Below are 24,487 nucleotides of genomic sequence, written 5' to 3'. Positions count from 1 at the left end.
TAACACTTCTAGTCACGTCTACACCTTTATGTTAAAATATTCAAAGATCTCTCAACTACAAAACTTTACCTTACTGATTGATTTGTGTCGAGCTACAAGTTTAGCGAACTTGCCTGTGATATATCAATACAATAATATACATACAATGCCGTAAGTAGGGACAACAATACCTTCTGGAAACATTTGCTTCTATGCAGAGAGAACTTGTCCCAGCCACGAAGGTATCTTCTTGGTTTGCTTGTGATTAAGAACGAATTTCTTGCCAAGGCCGTTTACTAATTCATCGGGCTCGTCTTTGTTTGTTGGGCAGTTTAGATAATTCTGAGAATTTATCACATTTAGCGTCTGGAAGATGATGACCGTGGAGGACTCCTGCTGTATTTTGGTGGGTTAGTTTTAGCAACATCAACAACTATCATCCAACCATTTATGATCTGCAAATCACCAAATAAATAGAGGGTAAGTTCCTAAAAAACCAGGGGTTTTTACAAAGATGTGTATGTTCGCAAGATGATACCTTTCCATTCATCTCTTTAAGAGCTGCACCTGCATCTTCTTCTGTTGTGTACTCTATGAAGGCATAACCCTTCGATCTCTTTGATATCTTGTCCATTATAATTTTTACTGTCACAAGAGAAACATTTATTTCAGCAACTCCAACTAAGAAGATGATGGCAACGGTCAATAGAATATTAGTCAGAAAAGAGTACAAACCTTCAACAAGTTCGCCAAATGGTTCAAATGCTGCTCGTAGAGTTTTCTCAGATGTATAGAAGGAAAGCCCTGCCAATAAAATATGATCACAAATTTTTAAAATCTAACAATGATAATTTCAAGTAAGAAATTTACATTTGCTATTCATGACAGCGGACACAATCAGTAATAAACAAATGATAGCATACGATAATCAATCCACATGGAATGACTAAGTTTATTGTGATCGACACTCATTCAGGCTTACATGTATTGGCCTGCAATTATCATAAAAAAAGATGAAATATCGGTGAATTCAATCACTGGAGCGAATTTTTCATGGATCTGAAATAAGTTTAAATGTAGTTGTGACATTTTTCTGTGAAAGTTTATACATGACAAGCACAGACAAATCTAGGAATTATTCATGGCTGGAAGGCCAAATTAGAAGCAAAAACTGCTATTGCATAAACAAAATTCAGTGACTAATAATAAGAAAATTATGCAATTTACCATAATTCTTCTCTCCCTCTCACTTCTTTTTCTGAGCAAAAAGGCGGACGTTTTCTACTGAGAATAGTAGACAAAGAGAATTCTGAGTATATCTTCTTTTTAAGAGAAGAAAAATGTTATCCTAAATTGGTTGAAGAGAAAAATAAATTTGATATTTGGTACATAAAATAAGCTTATTTTTATAGGTAGTTGATTTTAGATCTCTTGATAATTACTATAGAAATAGACATAGCACCTCCTTTAAAAATATGGTTAGTTAAGACACTTTGATAGGGTGAAGGGAGTGTTTGGCAACTTTGTAAAATTGGGCCAGCACTGAATCTGGTCCAATTTTGTGTTGCTTCTTATTTATCAAAATTCCGGGATAGATCTGGCCCCATTTTTTGTACCCAAATAGTGTCACTAAACTAGTTTTGTTTTGGACCAGAGGGGGTCTAGTCCAAAACAAAACTAGTTTAGCACAAAACTGGTCTGGCCCAGTTATGCTCCGTTTGCCAAACTGACCCTAAAGGATAGGTAACTTTTCCTCATCTTTTGATGCGGAACAAATTTAAAGGTCAGATCTTATACAAGTGCAGTACATAAGATTGTCAGGACTTACAGATATAGATTCAATTTTAATCTTTTAGGACATTTGAAAGGATATTTGATTTTTTTTTTATTCAGTTATCTAGATTTGAATTTAAAATTATATTAGGAAGGAAGTTTGAGTTTGAATTTAGGGTCAAGTGTGGCAGACACCTCAAAACTGGGCCAAGATTGACCCTGACATGGTTTTGTGATATACTATGTCACAACCTAATTTACACTTATTTAATTGGATCTAATTCAGAGTTATACGATACAAACAACCAACTCTCTTATTATTGCTATTAACACACATGCACACATTTCTTCTATATTATAAAGGAAGTTACAGTCTCCAGCCGCTTCATTCATTGGTTAATGAGTTCTAATGATTAAAATCATATGACTCATATGTGCGTTTTGTTGGCAACTTTTTAGCCAAGATGGGGATGGCTGATGGGCATGTTTTTGCTAGTGGCAATGTCTCCTTCATTTCATTGACATGTTTTTAACATTTGATTCTATTAATTTTTTTCAAGGTTAACACATAATCCATTTACATGGCAATTTCACAATTATAATGCAACATATACTAATCATAGAAATCTCAATAGCTAGATTACTGACTCCATAGTTGTATATAAATATTATATAACAATAAATGTAGTGACTAGCTCGCCAACAATATAATGTGTAAAAGATAAAATTTGGTCATAATGTTCTACAAGTTACTTGTGGTTATCAACAAGTAGAATAATATGTTATTAGCAAAAAAGAATTAAGAGTAATGTCACATATTATTTCTATTTTGATACAGGCTATGGGTGAATCAGAGCAGAATTGGCTTTAGGCGGCTCTTTGGCCTAAGGAAAACTGAGCCAACACTAACCCAATTACTCCCAGACAAGGTTTGATGCGGAATGATGGAAGATCAATGTGAGATTATAATCGGATAGCTCTAGATTAGTGCAAGTCAAGGCGATGTCAAGGGGAGAAGATAGAAATTAAGGCGAATGGGTTGTTAACTCAATGATGGAAGGAAGAAGGGTATAATGGGATTTCTAAGTTATTTTTATTCTAGCTGTATATGATGACATCAGCACGATTTTATCGAGCACATGGGTTGTTTGCTTTGGGAAAATAGACTTCCTTACTGTAGAGGACATGATGATAGAGGCTTCATGTTGGAGAAAGTCAGGACTCCTAGATTTTTCTATTTGGAAAAGAACTAAAGTAAAACAAGAAATAAATAAAGAACAAATAAAATAGCTAGACAAGGCATCTAATCCGAAAACAATGACATCACACTTTGGCAAATCACATGCCTACCTTAGCACACGGCTATGTTGTGCTAAAACATGTCTCAGTTAAATTGAATTTCGTTAATTTACCATCTCTAAACAAAGAATTCAAGTTCAAATCTATCTCTACAACAACTCAAATGTAACAATCTAATCTAAAAGATACTTTAAGGTCTCGTTTAATAGGGGTTAGTGGAGGGTTTAAGGGGTTTAGCCCCTCATTAATCCCCCAAACAATAAAAATATACCAAATGGCTAACAAATCCATACCTAATTTTAACTACCAATTTACCTGTCATTAGACAGGTTAACAATTCCGCACGAGGCAAAATCAAATTCATTCTGCCTCCTCACGTGGGGGTAGGCAGCATCTTTTATTTAAAAAATTAACATAGAAAGTTTGCTGTTAAGTCCCAGTTGAGAGGGTTGAGGTAGTGTACTATAAGATACGCCTTTGTTATATTATACATTATTAATATATAGGCTAAAATAGTACTTGCATTCTCGTATTGTATGCATCCTTGAATTATTTATAAATTAATTCTGTTTTAATGTAGTAATTTTTAGTAAAAATTACTACTTTCAATAAGGTTAAAGTTGATATTTTAAAAAAAAAAAGCGGGGATTAATCTCCTTGACCCTACTTTATTTGCCAAACATAAAAAACATAACCCTTCATCATAACTATCCAATTCAAACAACATTAGAGTATTTTTAACTCCTCATGAAGGATTAATGAAGATAACCCTTCTCCTTAATCCTCCTCAATGATAAGCACCTAAATCATTATCCCAACTGAATTCCAAGCTAACCAAATAGATAAAATCAAAATTCCCATCTAAAATCCTGACAGATAAAATCAAAGTCCCATCTAAAATCCTAACAGACAAAATATAAGAATCCTACCAACTTTAACCTCTTTCATTTACATAAGATATTATCATTGGAATTGTCTGGCACCAAGGTTCTTCCCAAATTAGGATCGAGTCAATCCTGGTTCCATTTTGGGAGGTAACCAAACAAGCCCTTTAATTGCATTAGAGATAAAATTCCAACTTAGTTTAGGGAGTGTGATTTTCATTATTTCAGCAAGGAGAAAATTAAAATAAAAGTCATGAAATGTTTAGCAAGTTATTTTCTAGTTGACATGTGATTTGCACGGTTAAGTGTTTGTGCGATTCCGACTTAATAAAAAGATTAGGTGTTATGAGTGATTATAGATTAAAAGGAATTTATCATTCCTTTTGTTAGATCCAAATTTATGCCTCTACAAACAAATCCTATCCATCAATCTCCAAAAATTCCAAATAAAACAAAAAAAAAGCAAAAAGCGAGTTTCCTCAAATAAAACAAAAAAAAAAAAGTTTCCTCAAAGCAACATCTTTCCAAGTAAGCAAAAAACAACAAAAAGAGGGAAATCCCCTCATTTTCTTCCTTTCTTCGAACTAAAAACCTCCCTTCCTCACAATCATCACTCCTCTGACGGATAATCGTCAAGGAATTTCATTGTATGCTCTCAACCGAAGCCCAATTTTGATCTGGACTTTGATACGCTGCTTCTTCAATGGAAGGACAAGGAGCTTATAAGTCAATCTCCTCCCATTTTCTTGGAGTTGAAGTATGTCAAACTACTGGAATTTTCACATACATAGTTTAGGTGAGTCTGTGTGCATGTGTGTGCATTGGTGAGCTTGTAAGTGTGTGGGCTCTCATGCATAGGGGGCGAGCGTGCGTGCATGCATGTTCGAGTGAGTGGATGTGTGATGTAGAACACATAAAGAACAAATTCATGTAGTAGTGGGACCATCTCGAGCCAAACACGAATATAGATGCATTGCCGACTTGAACACGAAGAAATGGCAATATCTTCTAATATAAAGGGTCAATCAGACATATAATACATGACAATCGCTTATCTCGAAAAGACGGAGCCAAACCAAATTTCTAGGTTCCCAAACGCCTCTTGGTGGGTTCCGAGGTTTTTTTAAATTTTTGTGCTGCGTTATTGTGTGTAGTCTTCTGCGGGTTGGTGGATATGGGTGGGTGTGACTAGCAAGTTTTTAAATATCGGATATCGGGAAAATATCGGATGACCAAAATTCATATCGGATTGCGGATATCGGGGAAATATCGGGGATATGTGGTAAATATCGGAATGCCATAATGAATGTTTGCATACATAGTATAATGCATTAAAATGTAATCTTAACATATGTAATGAAATTTAAGCATACAAAATATGAATAATATATGTTTAGGATCACTAATCAACCTTCTAAAACAAACAAAAGTGCAAAACAACCTTGCAACATTCGATGATCTTTTTTTAGGGAAAAATATCATTTGATATAATGGGAAAATCTTGATATCTCGCCCAAAAATTCCAAACACGGTATATTATTTTGCAACAAGCTATATAAAAAGATATATTGGTCTCACATATCGGCTAATATATCGGCCATATCGGGGATTTATCACTCAAAATAGCTAAAAAGCGGTAAAGGATATTTAAAGACCATATCGGTTGCGGCAAGTCCTGTAAAAGGATATATCGGGGGATATATCGGGCCATGTCGGGGATATTTAAAACAATGGTGACTAGATGAGTGGTCGTACGTGTGCGCGTGAGGGTGGATAAGTGAGTGAGCATACATGTGTTACTCATTTTCAATTTGGCTTATAACCTTGCCTACACTCTTTTTCCTTCTCAATAGTGTATATGAAGGTATGCAAACGGATCAGATATGGCTCAGATATACCATTTACCATATATGTATCCGCTTATAAGTAATGGATACAGATACGAATACAAATATATTTTGGTAAGAAAAAGTCATGCTATATTCAACATAATCTGAAACGGATATGAATCAGACATAAGAAAATCGGATACAGATATGAATCAGATGAAAAAACATACATGATCCGGAAATAAGCATAAATAAATTTTAGTATCTTCATCTCATATTAAATAGATGAAAGCTACTAAATTTTAAAATGGACAAATATGCCACATAGAGCAATTAAAAACTAATTAAAAAGCTATATGTAATATTTTGGCTAGATGTACCTATGTTTTCCAAGGAGTAAAACCATGTAGACTCATCGCAGCACACACTTTGCAATAATATATATTGGCGATTTGTTTCCTACCTAATCTTTCTTTGTCTAACTTGGGAACCATATAAACCCATGTGCTTCTAACTAATTAGCCAATAGTCAACATTTTTTCTCAGAAGAAAGTCACGAGGGAAGCAGATCCATTCATTCTTATATTGATTGAATATCCGAACACCAATCCGGTTTTTCACAACACTAGTACAGTGCATGTGTTTTGCACGAGAACATACTTATTTGTTTTATGTTTCTCAATTTTTGTTTATTGGTTGAAAAATAATGAAATGACTTGTATCGCAATATAAAATCTAAACAATTACAATTTTATTTAAATAAACAAATTGTACAATAAAATTGTGTATAAAGAACAATATGATTAATTATTATAGCTTGGATAATTATTTTAATTTATCCATTTATTAAAATATTTATAATATATTTAAATAATTATAATATACTATATAGTTTCTTCTCTTTTAAAGGTAATAATATTATACATGGCATAATTATAATATTATTAGTAACTACATTATAATTTAAAGATAGTTTATTACACTATTAGAACATAATTTACTAAATTGTATAATTATTAAATTATAGTGTAATTTATTAATTTAAAAATACCATTAAAATCATTATACTTCACTACTATTACATACAGTAAATACAAATTATTTTTTATACTATTATCATATTTTTAAAAGGTTAATAATATGCAAGGTAACAGGTAGTCCTCCATAAGTGGTAAAACCCAAAGGTGTAAGGTATAAGCCTAATAAATTTTTATTATTTTTAATTTTTCTAGAATTTTAAATATTATGTGAAAATAAAGTAGGGATAAATTTCAAATTTCCTATTACATAACATAATTAGATAATAAAATAATAATGTGACCAAAGGTTTTGAAAAAGTGAGGAAATGCATAATTAATCAGAGGTTATATATAATTAGCGAATAATTAATTACAACTAATAACATATTTGAGAATTATCAAACTTAAAAGGGTAAAAATGGAAATTAAATGTTTTGACAAGGCAGTCCTCTTTTATATGTAGTATAGATAACCATATCCATATCTGATTTGCTTTAAACTTACACACGATATCTGAATCTGGATCCGGATACAACCAAATTCATATTTTGATATCCCAATTCGCATCCCATACAGATACGAACACGGATCTAATCAGATAAATTTAATCTATGTTGCACCCCTATGTATATGTATGTTTGTCCCAAGTATTGTATATAAAGGAAGGTAGAAAGAAAGAAAAGCCAAGTGATTGGTTTTGTTTCTTTCTTTTTTTTCATATTCTTCTCAATGCTTTTTTTGTCAAGTTTTGTGCTCATCACCACCTCATTTTCTTACTAGTTTTATGATTTCATTTTGTTATGAGTTGTTTTAGGGCCTTGTTTCACTTTTAAGACAGTGACACACATAGCGGCATATTAGCATGTCTTTGAACAAGATGGTGAGAGGAAATTCATTCTCAGTGAACCGTGATTTGTAGACATTCACTGGAATGCTCGTACAAACATACTCTTCAAGGAAAGTAGGATTATGTAGTGAGACCCAAATATAAGCTCTTGCAAGAGATCTTTTGCAAGGCACTTATGACATTTCCATGGAAGCAAGGTTTTAAATATCGAATATTAGGGAAATATCAGATGACCAAAATTCATATCGGATTGAGGATATCGGTGAAATATCGAGGATATATGGTAAATATCGAAACGTCATAACAGATATTTGCATATATAATACGCACTAAAATGTAATCTCAACATACTTAATAAAATTTAAGCATACAAAATGTAAATAATATATGTTTAATCACTAAACAACTTTGAAAAACAAATAAACGTAAAAACTAGCGTTGCAACATTTCACCTGCTTGTTTTTTGGTCAAAATGTCATTTGATATAATGAAAAAAATCGTGATCTCGCCCAAAAATTTCCAAACGCGGTATAATGTTTTGTGACAAGCCATATAAAATGATATATCAGCCAATATATCGGCTGGGGGGGGGGGTATGTCGGCCATACAGAGAATATATCGCCCAAAATAGACAAAAAACGATAAATGATATTTAGAGACCATATCGATTGCGGTAAGCCTTGTAAAAGGATATATCGGGCGATATATCTGCCCATGTCGGGAATGTTTAAAACAATGCATGGAAGAGAAACTAGCTATAGTTCCTGATGACAGCACACCAAAATTAGGTCATACTTATAGTTCATCAAGTAGGTATCTCAGTGCAGTATGCTACGTAATGTTAATATAAGTGATCAGTTTGCACATAAACCCAGTAAAGTTTATTTCAGATCTAAACTGTACGTGCAATCATTTTATTATTTTACAACTTGACTGACACCTATTCAACCAAAATCAAAACATCAAGATGTCCAATTGTCTGTTTGTCCCCAATATAAAAACTGTAAACAAAATAAAAGCCTAAAATAATAATTTCACAAATGATTACCAAGCAAGTAACACTTTATGAAATGAATTTTACTATTTACGCCTTTTATAATTTCTCCTCAACATGATGTTCTGATAGAATTTATTTTTTCTGGAACACCTAGCCCAATATAACTCTTTAGTATCTAACCTCAAGGCCTAAAGTAATAATTTCACATACGATTATCAAGCAAGCAACACTTAAGAAATGAATTATAAGATCTATGCCTTTTTAAATTTCTCCACACAATGACTTTCTTAAAGAGTTTTTTCCCAACTAACCTAACATAACTCTTTTAGTATATAACCACTGGGGCAATGATCTTATTATGTTATTTGTGCTTTTCCAACTAAATACTTGACTTCCATATGTAACTCATTACTTTTTTCATATAATCATCAAACAAAATTTAACTTGTGATTGATTTTTTGTGCACAACCGTCTTACGTAATGCATCTTTTCATATTACCGCCTAAAAATATAGATAATAGATTTATTATTTAAACTTTACAAACCTAGACTTGTCCATTCAAGCTTGGGCCCCGACTCGGCCCAATGTCCAGCCTGGACTCAGCCGGGCCAAAACCAGGCCTAGGCTTAGGAAAAGCCCAAACGGTCGGGCCCGAATCGCATCGCCAAAGCTCGACCCGAGCACAACCTGCCAGGATTCTGGGGCGCGAGCAGAAAAACCCGGGACCAGGTCCGAGTCACCCCAGATCCAAACCGAGTTAGATAGCCCAAACGGCTCCTTAAGTAACCATTAGGACCGAGTCGAGCTCAAAAGCCCGGCCCGACTAGATAAGCCTAATAAATTTTTATTATTTTTAATTTTTCTAGAATTTTAAATATTATGTGAAAATAAAGTAGGGATAAATTTCAAATTTCCTATTACATAACATAATTAGATAATAAAATAATAATGTGACCAAAGGTTTTGAAAAAGTGAGGAAATGCATAATTAATCAGAGGTTATATATAATTAGCGAATAATTAATTACAACTAATAACATATTTGAGAATTATCAAACTTAAAAGGGTAAAAATGGAAATTAAATGTTTTGACAAGGCAGTCCTCTTTTATATGTAGTATAGATAACCATATCCATATCTGATTTGCTTTAAACTTACACACGATATCTGAATCTGGATCCGGATACAACCAAATTCATATTTTGATATCCCAATTCGCATCCCATACAGATACGAACACGGATCTAATCAGATAAATTTAATCTATGTTGCACCCCTATGTATATGTATGTTTGTCCCAAGTATTGTATATAAAGGAAGGTAGAAAGAAAGAAAAGCCAAGTGATTGGTTTTGTTTCTTTCTTTTTTTTCATATTCTTCTCAATGCTTTTTTTGTCAAGTTTTGTGCTCATCACCACCTCATTTTCTTACTAGTTTTATGATTTCATTTTGTTATGAGTTGTTTTAGGGCCTTGTTTCACTTTTAAGACAGTGACACACATAGCGGCATATTAGCATGTCTTTGAACAAGATGGTGAGAGGAAATTCATTCTCAGTGAACCGTGATTTGTAGACATTCACTGGAATGCTCGTACAAACATACTCTTCAAGGAAAGTAGGATTATGTAGTGAGACCCAAATATAAGCTCTTGCAAGAGATCTTTTGCAAGGCACTTATGACATTTCCATGGAAGCAAGGTTTTAAATATCGAATATTAGGGAAATATCAGATGACCAAAATTCATATCGGATTGAGGATATCGGTGAAATATCGAGGATATATGGTAAATATCGAAACGTCATAACAGATATTTGCATATATAATACGCACTAAAATGTAATCTCAACATACTTAATAAAATTTAAGCATACAAAATGTAAATAATATATGTTTAATCACTAAACAACTTTGAAAAACAAATAAACGTAAAAACTAGCGTTGCAACATTTCACCTGCTTGTTTTTTGGTCAAAATGTCATTTGATATAATGAAAAAAATCGTGATCTCGCCCAAAAATTTCCAAACGCGGTATAATGTTTTGGAAAAAGCCATATAAAATGATATATCAGCCAATATATCGGCTGGTATGTCGGCCATACAGAGAATATATCGCCCAAAATAGACAAAAAACGATAAATGATATTTAGAGACCATATCGATTGCGGTAAGCCTTGTAAAAGGATATATCGGGCGATATATCTGCCCATGTCGGGAATGTTTAAAACAATGCATGGAAGAGAAACTAGCTATAGTTCCTGATGACAGCACACCAAAATTAGGTCATACTTATAGTTCATCAAGTAGGTATCTCAGTGCAGTATGCTACGTAATGTTAATATAAGTGATCAGTTTGCACATAAACCCAGTAAAGTTTATTTCAGATCTAAACTGTACGTGCAATCATTTTATTATTTTACAACTTGACTGACACCTATTCAACCAAAATCAAAACATCAAGATGTCCAATTGTCTGTTTGTCCCCAATATAAAAACTGTAAACAAAATAAAAGCCTAAAATAATAATTTCACAAATGATTACCAAGCAAGTAACACTTTATGAAATGAATTTTACTATTTACGCCTTTTATAATTTCTCCTCAACATGATGTTCTGATAGAATTTATTTTTTCTGGAACACCTAGCCCAATATAACTCTTTAGTATCTAACCTCAAGGCCTAAAGTAATAATTTCACATACGATTATCAAGCAAGCAACACTTAAGAAATGAATTATAAGATCTATGCCTTTTTAAATTTCTCCACACAATGACTTTCTTAAAGAGTTTTTTCCCAACTAACCTAACATAACTCTTTTAGTATATAACCACTGGGGCAATGATCTTATTATGTTATTTGTGCTTTTCCAACTAAATACTTGACTTCCATATGTAACTCATTACTTTTTTCATATAATCATCAAACAAAATTTAACTTGTGATTGATTTTTTGTGCACAACCGTCTTACGTAATGCATCTTTTCATATTACCGCCTAAAAATATAGATAATAGATTTATTATTTAAACTTTACAAACCTAGACTTGTCCATTCAAGCTTGGGCCCCGACTCGGCCCAATGTCCAGCCTGGACTCAGCCGGGCCAAAACCAGGCCTAGGCTTAGGAAAAGCCCAAACGGTCGGGCCCGAATCGCATCGCCAAAGCTCGACCCGAGCACAACCTGCCAGGATTCTGGGGCGCGAGCAGAAAAACCCGGGACCAGGTCCGAGTCACCCCAGATCCAAACCGAGTTAGATAGCCCAAACGGCTCCTTAAGTAACCATTAGGACCGAGTCGAGCTCAAAAGCCCGGCCCGACTAGGTCCAACGGCTAAAAACTAGCCGTTGAAACCAAGCAGCCCGAACTCGGCCCAGTTCGAACAAACCAAAATAGCTAAAATGGCAATATTTTGGTCAAATGATCAAAATACCCTCAAAAACAGTCAAACAAGGCTAGAACTTATCTTCTCTGTAATACTCTCTCTCAGTCTCTCTTATACTTTTAAATACTCTCAAATACTTCTAATTCTCTAATGCTAATGACTTCCTCCTCTGATTATGAAGGGCATAATTCATCTCTCGAATTGAGTCCTACAGCTACTTCTACTGATGCTAAACCCGAATCCGGCGATGATCTAACACCTAGAGCTCCTAAAAAACCGAGATCAAAAGTATGATATTTTTTTAGAAGCTAGAAGTTACAGGAATGAACAGCACATATTTATCACCCAAAAGACGAAATGTGTATTATGCGGTCATGTCTTAGGGGGGGTTATTCATTGGTATAAAAAATGGGATAATTTTTGGAACACCAGTGTTTGGTGTTATTCATTGGTGTAATTGGAACTGGAGTATCTATTGTGGTGTTATTGGTTTGTTGAGACAATTGGGGGACAAACACCCCACTTTCCCTAAAATTACACCACCTATATAAAGATAACTCAGCCCAACCCTCAAAATTACCCCATTTTGATTTCTGGAACAAGAGAGCGGAACAAAATTACCCCCAAATCGCCGCTCCTCCGCCAAAATCGAGCTCGACCTTCGTCGCCAAAATCGAGCTCCGTCGCCGGAATCGATCTCGAGCGCCCGTTCCTCCGCCAAAATCGAGCTCGAGCTCCGTCACCAAAATCAAGCTCCGTCGCCGGAATCGAGCTCGAGCGCCCGCTCCTCCGCCAAAATCGGCCTCGACGAACTCGCCCTTCATTTCGACGCCGGTGACCCTGCCACCTTCAACGCGTATGTTCATCACCTCCCCGATCACGACGTCGACGTTGCTGCTGTTAAGATCCAGACTGCTTTCAGAGGTTACATGGTATGAATTTATTTATCCTCTTTTGATTTGAGCGGTGTTGTTAAATAATGGTCTTAATTATAGTTTCTCTTGTGCATAGTGTTGAAGGTTGAATGCATGCTTGTTGCTATTTGAAAATTCTGGATGTTTTGTTTAGTGCAACATTATCTAGTTAATTATGTGAAATTAGAATATTACACGTTCTTGAGGACTAAATTTATTTAATCATTTGATGTTATATCAAGTTAAACTTAAATTTAATTAAGCTATAAATATAATATTATAAAAAGATGTCATACTAAAATTGTCCCACTCAAATTGTCTCATTACCCCCATTTTACCCCACTTTATCCCATTCAATTATCCCATTGGGTAAAATTATCCCATTGGAACAATTTACCCCAAATTACACCAAATTACACCAACGAATAAACCCCCCCTTAGAAGCTTATCATAAGAACGAGACTAACAACCTCAAACTACGTTTGGAAAAACACAACAGAGGGCAAGGAACGGTTCAAGGTAACATCTGTCAATATCTAATCAATCAATCATCTTCCTCCAGTAGCCTTGGTTCATAGAAATACGACACAACTAGAGTCAGAAAATGCATCATCGGGTTAAATTGGTAGAAGATGATGAATTTGAGGATGTGATTAGAGATGTTTTTATCCCTTCAAAAAATTTCTCGCCAAAGTTGTTAACGTGATATTTTGAAATATTATCACAAGAAAAAAATAATTTCTTATTTTCAAATGTTATTTGAAATATTATCACAAGAAAAAAACATAAAATAATTTCTTATTTTCAAATCTTAAACTGTAAATTTTCTCTAACTTTTAATATTTGGACATCTAGAGCACAAACTAGTTATTTATGGTTCCAAAGAGTTATTTCTTTTATTTTATTAAAAGATTCACACATTGGTCTGAATGTTATAAATTTAATAACTAAAAAACTTTCAAAATTAAGAATTGTTGAAAAAATATTTTCTATTTCACTAGATAATAGAAGTAATAATAATGTAGTTGTAAATCATATCAAATCATCTTTATTATTGCTATGCGAGGGTGACATTTTTCATATTAGATGCATGTGTCACATTTTGAATCTAATTGTGCAAAGTGTATTTGATGAAATTAGACCAATGATAGAAAAAGTTAGGATTATAGCTTATGTTCATAATGTTCTGAACAAAGGCTTAAGAGATGGAGATAATTGTGTAGAAAAAGAGTTTAAAAGACAAGTTAATTCTAAAAGATATTGACCATAGGTAGAATTTCACCTATACAATGTTAAATGTAGCAATAGAGTATAAAAAATTATAAGGGATTTTATTGCTTTTTATGCTTCTAGCTCTAGCTTTGCATCTAGTTCTAGTAATATGTATGGAATAAATGATGATGAATGGACAATTATAAGTTGTGTAGATGAGATACTATAAGTTTTTTTTTTTTTTTTGATGCTACTATATCATTATCCGGTTGTTCCAACTATTACTCAAACTGCTTAACAAGTTTTAAATATTTAATCTTTTTTTAATACTTATCGCATAGATGATTATTTTTCAAACATAATTTCTGAAATGCAAAGCAAATATAATAAGAATTTTAGACTCATTCCTATTATTTTTGGTTTAGAGATTTCTATTAATTCATGCTTGAAAAGTCTTGGCCTTCAAATTTTGTTGAATTGTTTGTATGATAACATGGTAACGGAAAGTGATAGCGGTCAGTCTATTATTGCACTTACTCATCATAACACTAGTAAATATTATTTTCAAAGATTATTTAAAGAGTACACAACTAGACATGATGTATCATCTCAACCTACAGCTTTTATGAGCTCTAGACAGAGCAAAGGTAAACGTTTTGATAGGCAATCGATGAATAGAGAGGCTAACAGGTACGGGTAGTAGTCGTGGATTAGGATCATCATCAAGGAAGTTTATAAAATTAAATAATATTTAGCTGCACCTTTAGTTAGACTTCAGAATAATGAGTTTGATATTTTGAAAATTACAATGGTAAAAAAGTATATAGTTTCATATCCTGTGCTTTCCATCACGGCTCGTAATTTAATAGTAGTGCATGTTTCCACCGTAGCTTTTGGAATCTGCCTTTAATGTGTCAGGACGATTAATCGAAGGTCATAGAACATCGCTAGATCCATATGTCATACAAGTGGTAATGTGCTTACAACATTGGTGGAAGTACGAGAAGAGAACTCAATGCATCGACCGAATAGGTAATATTGAGGATAGACTTAATGAATTGATAATAAGAGAGAAAGAGTAGAAAGTTATTTAAACTTTTTAGTTTTTATCTTTTTGAATGGAAATAGTTACAAATGATAGTGATATAGATGATAAGATATCAACCTAGTTGAGATATATTCATCTATTATGATGCGATATTTCCCAAAAAATGTTGTAATTTTTAGTGATTAACAATAAAGAATTTATTTTTATAATTTTAATTTCTATGAAATTTGCAAATTGTATAATTATATAATATTAATAATAAGATTGAATTTCTTTGCTAAAATTTTGCATCTTTTTAATTACTCCTGAAGTTGCCCTTTTTTTACAAAAATCTATTTTTCTTGTTTTTTTTGCAAAAAAAGAACCAAGTTAAAAAAAAGAAAAAGGAAAACCAAGTCGGCCCAGTGTCTAGTTCACATATGACAGAACCCAGACCCAGGTCCTATTGGGTGCCTTCTACCCGACCCGAACTAGGCCAACCCTGCCTGTTTGGACAAGCCTATACAGACCACCATGATTGTTTTCACTGTGTCACACACGCACCATGTGCATAGGAATTTGAGATTTCAATAGTTATAATAAACTAAATTTTGTTAACTATCTCTAAAATCACCTCATTGTATTCTTCTCTATAAGGAGCTACTTGGTTTTGTCGGAGCTGTCTACTTCAGCAACTTTTGGCGGACTTGTTTCCTTCAATAGCTCAATTGTCACATAAGAAATATAAGACGTGGCCGTCACCCTTCAAACAATAGCTTCTCTCCTCGCATCCTTCTCTTTCAACGGGTTTGCGTAGAAAATTTTGGACTATGTTACTCTTGTTTTTTGCATCTAATTGCAGTCATTTGCACGTTAAACTTTGGATTTTCCTGAAGATCTTGCGCGCAAACATCGACACTAAGCCCAACCTCGTCATGTGACTGTCTCTTGCCTACAATTGCGCATAATTTTCTTCTTAACAGGTGGGACCCAATGTAGACATCTGGTCTATTCCCCCATAGCAATTTTTTCAAACTCTTTTGTAAAAAAAATCATAGGACAAATTTACTCCTTATCACTTACAATGTTTTAAATGTCATCTGACATGTTCGACATGTCGGTTTGAGGGCTTGAGCGACATGATATGAGCGTTTTCAACTCGTATGTCGGTTTCAGGGCCAAACCAAAAATATCTGGGCCATATCGAGCATATCGGTCGATTTTTCAGCTTTGAAAAATCGGCCGATATGACCTTTTTTAGATCTGCTTTTTGTTATCGGGTTTGGATTTAGTAATAAAAACCTAAACCCATTTGACTCGTTCTCATGTTTAAGGGTTTCTTATGAACCCGATAGAAAGAAAAAGAGAAAAATGAGGATTAAAACGAACTTGGGAACCAATCACTCTTTTCGTGAATGACGACGTTCTTCTCACCTCCATCTCGGACCCCGTCGTCCATCTCCCGTTGCGCCCCAAAATCCGAGCCCCAACCAAACCCAAGGACAGCAGGGTATCCCGTCGTCGGGATAAAAGGAAGAGGGTGGTCGGTGACTCATCCTCCGAAGGACCCCGAGTAGACAAAGAAGAAGAAGAAGAAGAGCCTCGATACTATCTCCCTGCGACGTCGGAATCTACCCATTGCTGACGTCACCTCTAGAATTTATAAAGTATGCTTATATTGAATTTAGGAATGCTTAGATTATATTTAGGACATGATATTATACATATGCGCACCATCCGATATGGCAATCCGATATTTAGTCCACGTCCCCCGATATATCCCCGATTTTTGCTATTCGATATGGATTTCAATCATCCGACATGAACCCGACATCCGACATTTAAAACCTTGATCACTTATAATAATTACAAGCGCCGCCACCAAACAACTCGCAGCTCTAAGGCCTATGTCCAATATCCAACAAAATTAACAAGATTTGCAGATGATGGTGTACGCGCGTGTAAGTAGCACCAAATAAGACGTAACTTCAGTTTGGTACCCAAAGTATGCCCGCTTTTATCACTTTGATATCATAAAATATTTTTCTAGCATTTTTATACCATTATTTCACTTTGATATCCCAAAGTACTTTTAAGACTCGACACTCACAAGTTTCGATACATTCACATTGATACCCATGTCTAATCCGTTAGTCTGTCTGTTAATTTTGTGCTATGTGCTTAGAGACTTAGGTCAAATGGATCCAAATGTATCACATGCTAATCACATATTAAGGGTGTGATATGAACTTAACGAAAATCCTAGCTAACAGAATCTGAACAAGGTACCAAATTGAAATGCGATTGAAACTTTAAGGTTTCATAGTGTTAAAACATATATAGGATCAATACTTACAAGTATCGAAATGTTAGAGAAGTACCTTGAGACTTGAAGTCAAATATACCTAAACTTTAGGGTAGCAAAATGAAAATAAGATACCAAATAGCTAAAAAGAAATTTTCTATTTTAGTCCCTTACATGTCTTACATTTAGTTAGTCCTTCAAAAAATTGGAATTGTTATTAGGTCCTCATATTCTTAAGCTATTTTCAAATTAGTCCCTCAAATCATTGAAATTGTTATTAGGTCCTTTGATTTCTAAGCTATTAATCTTTCAAATCAAGAGTAGACTTAGCAATTATAGGGATTTGGAACAACCTATGAGAATTGAGGGGCCTATAGAAATGTCAATGTCCAATCTTAACAATTCTCTATGTTTCTTTACATAAACAAATCAATTCCTCATTCACTGAGCTATTTGAGAAGCAAATTAAAATAAGCCAATAAAATAACCCAAAGGGCTTCTCTGTATTTGTCCCTAAAACCATCCTTCAAATCATTGAAACTATTATTTGGTCCCTCAATTCTTAAGCTCTTTTGAAATTAGTCCCTCGAAACATTAAAATGAAATTAATCCTTCAAATCAAGAGTAGAATTAACAATTGGAGAGAAATATTTGAAACAAATTATGACAATTGAAGGTGTAATAGAAACTTCAGTATGGAACAACTCTATGGTGTACACCCGTGCAACGCATAGGCTCTCTAACTAGTATAAATAATAAGCGCAGAAAGATAGCAAAATGAAAGTAAAGGTAGTTATTAAAAGAATAAAAGAAATAAGAAATACACAAATAAAGGAATAAGGGTCTTACCAGTCACAAACAACCTTTTAGTTTTTACATCAGGTAATGAAGTTGTTTCAGTAGAATCATGCAACTCTTTCGTCTTCAGTAACATATCATCAGCTGCAAAGAATAGCATTATTGTGCTATATAAGTTTCCCAAGCAGAAAAAAAACAGTTAAATCAAATTCTCATAAAAATCACTAGTTAGCATGCGCATAAGAATACTTGCATAAATCATGCCAGTATCTATTATGCGCACACACTTCAAGAAGCCCAATGACTGTCAGGCATCACTTCCAACATGCATAATGTGCATGCAACACCTGAAAGACTAACTTCTCTCCTTCCCTCTCTTCAATAACTCATTTTTAAACACTATTTGCTATGTGAGAAGCTAAACATTTTGTGTATGTCTTCTCTTTCAAAGAAATATGTCAATACATTTCGCAATGAAAATACACCCTAAAGAACATTATATTTCAAGTTTATAGAAGAAAAAAGTATAGCAGTGTTGTAAGCACTAGTGTGCATTAACCCAGGGTCTTTAGCTACACACTAAAATACGCTAATGGTGTGATGTCATCTTGTATTCAGATCTCACTATAAACATGTTGAGAAACCTAATGAATTCTGTACTTACTGCATAAGATAGTGTGTGCCTACTTATAATTGGGATGGTTGGAAGCGGTGATATACATTGCTAGCCCATGATCCAATAGCATAAGCTTTTGAGTGAAGTGGTTTACTTACTATACGAATGCAAATAAATGTGGAATTATTGGGGTTACAAATTTATAATGGTTAATATTTGGTGCGGTAATTATCAAATATGCCAAAACCATGAGCATATGTAAAGGAGATAAGACAAGCAGAACATATAATTTTATTCTCCATCATACACCGAGCGACTTCTTAGAGATGAAATCATAAGGTAATAATCATCATGTCTTACCATATTAACATCCATTATTAAATTCAAATTTTTTGCATGTCATATCCCAGATGTGAGAACTCCTTATAAGATCAAGTCTTTTAGCAGACTATGAACTACAGTGTTTTTAAAAAAAGGATGCAAATGGAGCTGTGGGACCCCCCCCCCCAAGCCTACCCAGGTAGCTCATGCTTTAGAAAATGAATGACCGACCAAAAGTTAGAACACACTGAAATCTATGAATTGCCAACTCTTTTCAGCAACATAAACCCCTTTAAACATCAGATTTGTACAGTAATTTGAATGCAGAAACAATACAATATTTGGCATCAAGTTCGTGCAACAGTTCTGCAAATTATGGTGACCCAATCAGTGTAGGTAAAATTACGAGGGAACACTTTTATAAAAAGAGAAAGACTTTTGTTCAAAAAAAATTAAACTCCAACATCTTAATCAAGAGTACAAGTTCTATTAGAAAACCAACTTACAAATACAGTTATTTCAGCCCTTCATGGGATGGTATGGGCACAGTTTGGAATTGTAATCATTCTCTATAAGGTCAAACCACCCACTCCCATAGGGGATGTAATGATAAATTTTGTATTCCTTAATCAATCACCAATTGTTCTGTATTACTACCTGACTAGTTCTGCGAAGGTGTTTGCATCCTAAAAATTCAAAATGCAGGCACAAGTTATTAACTACAAGGATAGTAATTTAAAATCATCCTGTACTCATTTTTTAATTTAAAATATAAATCATTGGTTTCCTTAAAAACCTTTCGTAAATCTGGTCAAGTGTTTAACTCCATGAGAACTTTTCAAAATACCAGTTAAAAGACTCCACTATCTCCCATGCAATGCATACAACACCTAAAGATTATTTAAGTTATCTTTCATACTTTAAAAATATATAATTCTTTTAACTTTTGCCTGACAAATGAACCAGAAAAAATAAATTACTTAGTTAATCCCCAGAAAAATAATCTTAATGCAGGTCTCAAATCCTCAGTTCATATATTCTGCATGACAATCGTTAGATATCTTCTATCATTTCCATTATGCAACAGATTACCTAAACTTTTTACAGAAAGCTTAAAAAGAACTCCAAAGGAAAATAGTTCAAAAGACAAACAAACAGTAACAAAGAAACAGTGAGTAATGAATTATATGTGAATTCAGTAACACATTTCTTACAGCCAAACTATGTTACACGGATAGGGGTGCGGGTACGGACACGGACGCAGGTGCGGATACGGGACACGGCAAAATTGTAAAAGTTAGGATACGGGGACACGACTATACACATGCATACAAAAATTAATAGTCTACATGAGACTGATATTGTTTTTCATTCACATGTTATGAGAACTAAAAATCCTAATACCATTTTTATGTTTCTTTTATCGAGTAGAGTTTAAATTGAAAAATTGCTCGCTCTTGAACTAGATACTCAAACGACCCTTTAAAATCATACTTATGAACTAGGTATGTGCCAAAAAAAATCTGTCCCGAGTCTAATGAGTTGCATAATTTGAGGTGAAGTGTACGATATACATTCAAGAAATGTATCACAATTATTTTTAACTAAAGCATGTGTTATATAATTGAGTATGTGTCTGAAAATATATGTATATATTCAAGACGTGCCCAAGGAATGTTGGACAAGGACACAAGAGCCTAGATGAAGTGTCCGGGTAACCTAGCAGCCAAATGATTAGATAGAGGTTAATATTGTTCATTTTACGCATTAATATCTGCTTGATATACACTGTCCCTTGTCAACACAAAACTCAATACCTTAAGCTTTTGGTAAAGTGGTTTCGACATGGTATCAGAGAACAACAGGCTTTAAAAGGTTTTCAAACTTCATTAATATCAAACTTTAAATTATATTTATTTTCACCTGTATTTTTTTATTTCCGTGTAGCCTGTGAGTCCCAAGCGAGGAGAATATTAAGAATTAATTTCAGCTTGATATACATTGTCAGCCCACAACTCACTAGCTCTTAAGTGTCTGGGTAAAATGATTCTTGAAAAATTCAGCAGAACAAAGAGAGGAAAGTTAATGAAAGAGTAGGAAAAACTATATCTTTGCAGGTACTTAATACAGTCCATTTAAAATTTATTTTCTAATCTTAAATAAAAAAAAGGATTGACATAAAATCAGAATTATTTCAACAAGCTTTGTAACGGAATACTAAATGGTACCCTACAGCAGACATCTAGTAAGAAAAACTAAATAATGTACTTGTCTCCTCTAAGCCCTGGGACAGAACCAAAGGTAGAAAACTAAACAAAAAGTATAAAAATTACATGGTAATTATGACTCTGAAACTAAGTACACCAATCAATTCCAACGTATAGTAAATTTACAGTCCTCTTCTTTCCATTTTTGTGTCCTTGTTATTCTATTTGCTTTGATTAGTCAGATATAAGCTAAATTGAGCGCCCAATTTGACTGAGCAAAAGAAAATAGTCAAATAAAGAAGCACAGAGTGCTACGTAGAACCTCCCGAAATGTATATTAAACTATGAAAAGAAATCTCATAGAGGTTAATATGTGCTATCAACCAAAGAACATGTCAAACTTTGGGGGAATAACTAGGAAATGATAAGAACATCCACATTCCACAAGCATGTTGGCCACTCCAAAACTTAAAGACCAACATGTCTAGAAAGGTTGATATTACTGTATTTTTAACAACACAGTAAAGGTGCTTTTTTGCAGTGGAGGTGGTTGTGGTTGATATCAGTTCTTATCCTTTAACAAACGCTGATTTAGGGTCCCAGTCAACAACCACGAATCAATCAGATGAAAAACGAGGATCTACAATGGATGTCGGAGAAGGGTTAGGGGTGGTCATGATCATCAATGATTCTGAAGTTGGACAGCTTTCATTCATTCCACTTGTATTATTATCTTTATCATCTTACCTCTGAATAATCATATCAGTTGCTCTATCCCACAACTAGAGGTCAGAAATTTTACGAGGAGGCTTCATAAAGACTAGATGACTAGACTAGATTAGTAGACCAGATTGCATTCATAATAAGGCTTCACAATCAGTATGATTATTACTAATTTTGTTGATTTTGACTAATTATAATGTGAATTGGATTACAATCTTCCTTTAGTCGAGGCAAACTTGTAATCAATTCCCTACCCTTTATTTACATATGCACCTTTCAAATTTTCAAACAATTAATAATGAAAATGAATAAAATAATGGAGAGCCAATGTATATATGATGTTAAAGTATAACAACCTTTTTACTTTCAAAGGTGCAAAGAATAATGCTTATATACTCATAAAGAAAGAGAAAAACATACATATATAGAACAGTAGGATAGAAAATGAAATTTGATAAAATCCAAGAATTGATCTAGTGATTTAAAGTTCGATTCTAAAGATAAAAAATTATAAAAACACATCAATAAATAATACCAATAAAAATTGAAGGAGGAATGTGATTATGGTGATAGATTAATACAATCAGTTGAGAAATAACAAACCTTTATAATTTTTATTTTCCGATCTAAAATTCATGTCAGGCTGTACGGACAATACACCTGGAACGTCTTCAATGCATTCGAGATGTCATTAGTCAGTGCATGAAGAATTTTTGTGCACGGACATTGCACAGAAATACTCACCAGAGAGTTCACATGCACATTCCTCATCAATTTGGCAACAAAATCCAAAGTCCTTCTCCCATGAGACATTATATATGGAAACTTGTGCATCCATCTCACTGCAAAAAAAATTACTCCGCAGAAATCAAAAGTTGGGCATGGGGATAGAGGAAACATGGAATAACAAGTAATAGTAGATCACTTACTTTCCCATTACTTTTGTCAGAGTCTGTGCAAAATAGTCTACCATTTGAGCCTTTGTTACCACTTCAACTCCAGGTTTCTCCATTTTAACAAGCCACGCATCACAATTCGCTGCTGCTGAAGGGAAAAATCTAGAAGAACGAGTAGCAGGATTGGTTTGTTGTGCTAATAGAAGGTTGGAAGCGCTAGAATCAGTCGTTGTTTTTATATCCCTGTCGGGGCTTATAGAAATTACCCCTGGTATACCTACAATGAGAAGTGAACCCTTAATCTTAAACCAATTGATCAAGGGAACAACAAGATTCACGAGGTTGGTAAAGTAAATTATACAAGTATGATGTAAAAAAAAAATTCCTCTCCGTTATTGCATATTGATACAAAAGAAGCTAGTATCTGCTCCTCACTGGGAGGATCCACATACCTTAGAACATCATGCATAACATGGAACGCCAAAAATTGAAAACTAATATTTGTTGAGATGACTCCAAAACAGGCCTAAGGTACGCTATGTTATATCCAGAGCACAATATAAGTTCTTAAGTCAGATTGTGAAATTACCAAAATTTAAATTAAAAAAATTCTTCATGACGTCCTTTTTATAAGAGAAACCATCTATTTCTACACTGACTTTATCACACTTAGAAACAACATTGAGTCGCATAAGACAGACATCCATGCAATTGACCTAATATCAAATGTAGAACGAGCTTGTTTGGATTTGAGTGTCAAGACACTATTTCTAAAATAAAATGTAACTGCTTCCCCCATATCAGTCTCACACCCAACAAAACACTCGCTTCCTCAATAATATACCGCATGATCATAACCTAATGTTCAATAGCGTTTTCTTGACTAATATTGCTTTTAACTTATAATAAAATATCCCAACGGATAGATTGATAAAGTCAGCTACTTCACAAAAACAAAATCATGTGCTGTTCAAGTTGTTCTGTACCCAAAAGGACATTTAAGTCCATGTGCACGTATTTTGCTCCTCTGATGTCCATATGGGAGCAAATTCCAAACTGTTAATGTAAATAACCAACAAGAAGAGAGCATGAGAAACGTGTCTAACCCAGCCCACAGATAACAAGTGCAGAAAGAGGACAGGGCACGGCTGAATGCGAAACATGGTATGCAAATTAATGCAGCTCAACAATTCGGGTAACCAGATTACAAAGGCGAAATCAAGGATTATTAAACTCAAAGCTTACGAGCGAGAGCGCGGGAAGATGCCTCGTCAATATCACAGCAGAAGAAGAAATCCCTCTCCCATGATGCTCGATAAATGCACATCTGCGCCTCCTTCTCACTGTCCCGAGAAGGAACACATTACCATCGTCCTCATGCAAAATCAGAGAATCATGCGAAAAATATATCAAATCTTACCTCGATAAAACTCTGGCTAGGGTTTGAACATAGTAATCAACAA

At 34.0% G+C, this 24,487-nt stretch overlaps 1 protein-coding gene across 1 annotated transcript; it reads right to left on the bottom strand.

The window, feature by feature from the left end:
* On the bottom strand, positions 1 to 24,485 carry LOC109846229 (polyadenylate-binding protein, cytoplasmic and nuclear; the record flags this gene model as incomplete). Its single annotated transcript, XM_020415453.1, has 9 exons — positions 1 to 434; positions 518 to 624; positions 715 to 783; positions 18,313 to 18,405; positions 22,732 to 22,797; positions 22,873 to 22,970; positions 23,058 to 23,301; positions 24,270 to 24,367; positions 24,445 to 24,485. Coding segments are annotated over 9 exons (912 nt in total), but the record flags the coding sequence as incomplete, so codon positions are not given.

This window comes from Asparagus officinalis, chromosome 6 (assembly GCF_001876935.1).
Source record: "Asparagus officinalis chromosome 6, Aspof.V1, whole genome shotgun sequence".
NCBI classification, from domain to species: Eukaryota; Viridiplantae; Streptophyta; class Magnoliopsida; order Asparagales; family Asparagaceae; genus Asparagus; species Asparagus officinalis.
This window is presented reverse-complemented; position numbering and strand designations above follow the sequence as displayed.